Source organism: Salvelinus sp. IW2-2015, unplaced genomic scaffold, assembly GCF_002910315.2.
Source record: "Salvelinus sp. IW2-2015 unplaced genomic scaffold, ASM291031v2 Un_scaffold6246, whole genome shotgun sequence".
Lineage (NCBI taxonomy): Eukaryota > Metazoa > Chordata > Actinopteri > Salmoniformes > Salmonidae > Salvelinus > Salvelinus sp. IW2-2015.
Window position 1 is genome coordinate 16,873 of NW_019947509.1, and position 4,725 is coordinate 21,597.

The following is a 4,725-nucleotide window of genomic DNA, read 5'->3' on the forward strand; positions in this document are numbered from 1 at the left end:
GATCTAACGACCTCTGAATCATTTATTTTGCTCCACAGTCGAGTAATAATTATAAAGGACCTGTATATTTGAAGGTCATATTTTTGTCTCGTGATGATTTAAGTGTAAGAGGAGCGTGTGAAAAGTATTTCCTTCCAGAGGACAATAAGCCATTCACTGTTATACAGATGTCTGTCCAGACACACACTCACATCTGAGAGTGGTGACTAAGAAAAGCAACCATCTCTCACTGAGCGTACGGGTAACGACATTTCTCTGTGAAACCTGCTAACATCCGCCATGAGGGACGGATCGGATGTCTAATCAAATCATTTTGAGCCGCAGAAATCATTTTTTAGAACAGACAATCACATTAGTGAAACTGCATTCGTCTCAGGTGACACTTATGAAATATTGGCGCCTGCTTACAAAGCGCTCAGTGGGAGACAGACTCTCCTAGTGGGCTTTGGTAGAGGTGGTGCCAGTGGGCTGAGATATGGGACCCCAGATGTCCCTCCTACCTGATGTCAGCAGGGTGTTTTGCATAAAGATGCAATTTGGCTCTGACACCATGGATTCTGTCAGGCTCTCTCACCGGAAGCACGGTCTGTGCACACAGGGTAGAAGAGTCACACAATCAGGATGCACACACACGACCCTGGCCACGGTCTCACAGGTCACGGGTGTCTGACATTTGGTGTCAGCGGTAGGGTCCGCGGCGTTCGGGTCAGAGCCAAATATGCATCTTTATGCAAAGACACCCTGCTGACATCAGGTAGGAGGGACATCTGGGTCTGTCCCATTATCTCAGCCCACTGGCACCACCTCTACCAAAGCCCACTAGGAGAGTCTGTCTCCCCACTGAGGCGCTTTGTAAGCAGGCGCCAATATTTCATAAGTGTCACCTGAGACGAATGCAGTTTCACCTAATGTGATTGTCTGTTCTAAAAAATGATTTCTGCGGCTCAAAATGATTTGATTAGACATCCGATCCGTCCCTCATGGCGGGATGTTAGCAGGTTTCACAGAGAAATGTCGTTACCCGTACGCTCAGTGAGAGATTGTTGCTTTTCTTAGTCACCACTCTCAGATGTGAGTGTGTGTGTGTGTCTGGACAGACATCTGTATACAGTGGAATGGCTTATTGTCCTCTGGGAAGGAAATACTTTTTCACACGCTCCTCTTACACTTTAAATCATCACGAGACAAAATATGACCTTCAAATATACAGGTCCTTTATAATTTATTACTCGACTGTGGAGCAAAATAAATGATTCAGAGGTCGTGTTAGATGATGTTGAGTATTTTCCGTGTGTGTCTCTCAGTGTTTGGAGGCACCATGTCCAGAATGTACCGTTTCCCCACCACGGACGGTCACCATCTGCGGGTGCTAGAACAGATGGCTGAAAGTGTGTTGTCTCTCAACATCCCCAGACAGTATGTCAAACTACTGCTGGAGGAGGACGCTGTCAGGTACACTACACACACACACACACACACAGACATATACATACATACACACACACACATATTCACACACAGAGACATATACACACTCCGAAATGCACATTTGTGTCCGTGTCCAGGGATTTTTTAATTGAGTGTGCATTAATAAAATATCACTTAATGCCTAAGTTGCCGAAGTGTTTGTGTGTTCAGGGTTTGTGAGCTGGAGGAGCTGGGGGAGTTGTCACCGTGCTGGGAGAACCTACGACGACAGATAGTCACTCAGTACCAGACCATCATCCTCGCCTACCAGGAGACTCTCTCTGACCTCACCAACTACAAGGGTTAGTACTGTACACACACACACACACACACGACTACAAGTAACACACTCACTAACTTATTTCAGCCTCAAATAACTATGTCTAAGGTGCTTGGTTTGTTGTGGTTTAACATGAGAATCCTACTCTGTCTATTCCACCCCTCTGTTTTCTCTGGTCTTTCCTCCAGGTCCGTCGTTCAAGGCCAGTAACCTGAAGGCAGAGAGGAAGCTGGAGTTCATACCCACCAACCTTCATGTCCAGAGGATGAGGGTGCAGGATGAGTCTGGCTTTGGTGAGCTGAGCMCCATTCCCTGTTTTTCCCCTCCTGGWTGTTCATGCATCTCTCCACTTTGGCCTTAATAGTTSTGTTCCCCCAGACCACACGTATGATGTGGTGACTATCGGGGCTCCCGCCGCCCACTGCCAGGGCTTCAAGAACAGCGGCCTGCGCAAGCAAATCACCAAGTTCGAGGAGGCCAAGAAACAGTGAGTACAGAACCTCACAAAGAGGTGGAACCCAGGTGGAACTGTGGTAGAACCTTGGTTAGACCTTTGTATTCTAGGTGTAATCCTTCTTGCTGCAATGCTCACTAATCTACTCAGCTAACCACCTACTGACTATCTGGCTGTGTACGGGCTTGGCTTTTTAAGTCTTGTTTTTAACGGACACATTTCTAATCAACTGAATCCTAAGTCTGCTTTTGGTGAGAAGAACACCTTGTACTCTCTCCCCATCCCCTTTTAAAATGGTATTGTAACGTTGGACTACATCGAAACACGTTACGTGTTTTAACAGGTTTTAACCATTTGGCAGAATGATACTGCATTAAACACAAACCACTGCTTTTTCGTGAAACATTAACGTCATTATACAGTTGAGAATCAGGTCCTGAGAATGATATTATTTATGTGTGTTAATGAATGATACCCACAACATACTGTCAAATGCAATGCTTCATTTATCAAATTGTGTATGTCTTTTTTCCCTGTTCTTGTGCTACTGGCATGGTCGTATTTTGACGACCTGCTATTCTGTTTTCTCATTGTACACTACATGCTATGCTGCTTTTAGCCTTGGCATTTCCCGTTAATTAATATATATTTCAAAGATGATTTTCAGTTGTCTGGCTTTTTAATTTTTTCCAATTGCATCTTTATTTTCTAATCAGCGTTTATGAGGAAGAATGGTGAGTTCCTATGTACTCTGATTCTGTCTTTAGTCATTTTATTCTCCCACTGTTTGTTTTGGTTGCTTTCTGCACGGAAATGATTGTTTGTTCGCGTCACTGAGTTTGTCGTTTAGCTGTAAGGCTGAGTCACTCGAGTCACCTACCTGTGTTTCACCACTGTAAGTGTGAATCCACAATGGCGCCTGTGAGTACCACTGTAAGCTACTGTGGTATGGACAGAGGGGTGATCTACAGGTAGAGCGGTTTGCTATGGGTTGAGGCATAGAACTACAAGAGCAACAGATCCATAAATAGCATTGTACATTCTACATCTTATAACAGAGTCTGCCTCACTCTGAACATCTGTGGTTTCTATGTCTAGATAGTGTTGTCTGTGTTCCAGTTGAGGAACAGCTTGTGGAGGCTGCACCTCAGTCCAGACTGCACAGTAGAATATTCTAAAGAGTTTGAATTATTCAGATATGAATTGTATTGCAGCCAGGTGTTAATATGTCAAGCAGTGTGAGAGAATGTTGCAAAGTACCATCTCTTCAGTTCCAGAATGCAGTGCACATTCAGTCTACGTTCCTGTGTGTGCTCTGACCATCTTTGTCTACACATCGCGTCTATTGTCTCTTGTTCGTCTCTGTAATGTGTCTACTGTTTGTCTGTCTCTGTGTCTGTGATACTGTCTGTGTTATGTGTCTGTGTCTACTGTCTCTGCGTCTACTGTTTCTGCGTCTACTGTCTGTGCCTACGTGTCTGTGACTTAGTGTCTGTGACTACTGTCTGACTACTTTCATCTGCGTCTACTGTCTGTGACTACTTTCTCTGTGTCTACTGTCTCTGTGTACGTGTCTGTGACTACTGTCTTGTGTACGTGTCTGTGACTTGTTCTGTGACTACTGTCTTGCGTCTGTCTGTGCTACTGTCTCTGCGTTCTGTCTGTGACTACTGTCTCTGCGTTCGTTGTGACTACTTGTCTCTGCGTCTGTCTGTGACTACTGTCTCTGTAGCCGTCTCGGTCTGTGACTACTGTCTCTGCGTCTGCGTCTAACTGTCTGTGACTACTGTCTCTTGCGTCTGCGTCTACTGTCTGTGCTACTATGTCTCTGTGTTACGTGTCTGTGATTCAGAGTAATGCTGTGTTTCTTACACCCCACTGTCCGTCCCTGAGCAGTGCCCTGTCCAGCTGTCAGTCTATAGTGTATCATCCCAGGACATTGTCCGGGCCAAGGAGATAATCTCCACATCAAACACCTGAAGACCAGGTCAGCTACTATGCTGAGAGGCTGTCCCGTGCCGCAAAGGACGTCTGCCAACGTCTGGAGAGGACCCTCCGCGCATCCTGGCTGATAAAGGTAGGGAGAGCCTCTAGCCTGGTACCAGTCTGTTGGGAAGGAGAGCTCAGCACTGGTACAGTCGTGTTGGGAAGAGGCCTCTAGCCTGGTACAGGTCTGTTGGTGAGGGGAGAGCCGCTACCCTGGTACCAGGTTCTGTTGGTGAAGGAGAGCTTTAGCCTGGTACCAGGTCTGTTGGTGAGGGAGAGCTCTAGCCTGTATCCTAGTTGTTTGTGAGGGAGCCTTCTAGCCTGGTCCAGTCTGTTTGTGCTGTTTTACTGACCTTTGTGAGGTGTGTATTTTGTCTTCAGTCATAAACCAAAGAGATCGATATATTATATTGACATTTAATTTGTCATCATGTGGACTGAAGAGATACAGAACGCTCTCTTGCTTGGCTCAATTCCCGCTGTGTGGTTCGTATGCCTTTACGGCCTCAAGTAGGACTTCGCCAGCTGGTGATGGAGT

General features: G+C 45.9%; 1 protein-coding gene across 1 annotated transcript in view; it reads left to right on the forward strand.

Moving 5' to 3' along the window:
- The window catches only part of LOC139026883 (inositol polyphosphate-4-phosphatase type I A-like), a 13,498-nt gene extending 9,337 nt beyond the window's left edge, over positions 1-4,161 (forward strand). The window contains exons 4-10 of the mRNA XM_070442135.1: positions 684-754; positions 1,305-1,452; positions 1,639-1,769; positions 1,936-2,040; positions 2,126-2,234; positions 2,918-2,935; positions 4,095-4,161. Coding sequence (XP_070298236.1) covers positions 684-754; positions 1,305-1,452; positions 1,639-1,769; positions 1,936-2,040; positions 2,126-2,234; positions 2,918-2,935; positions 4,095-4,161 — 649 coding nt within the window. The remainder of the gene's footprint in view (positions 1-683; positions 755-1,304; positions 1,453-1,638; positions 1,770-1,935; positions 2,041-2,125; positions 2,235-2,917; positions 2,936-4,094) is intronic.
- Positions 4,162-4,725: the final 564 nt, after the last annotated feature.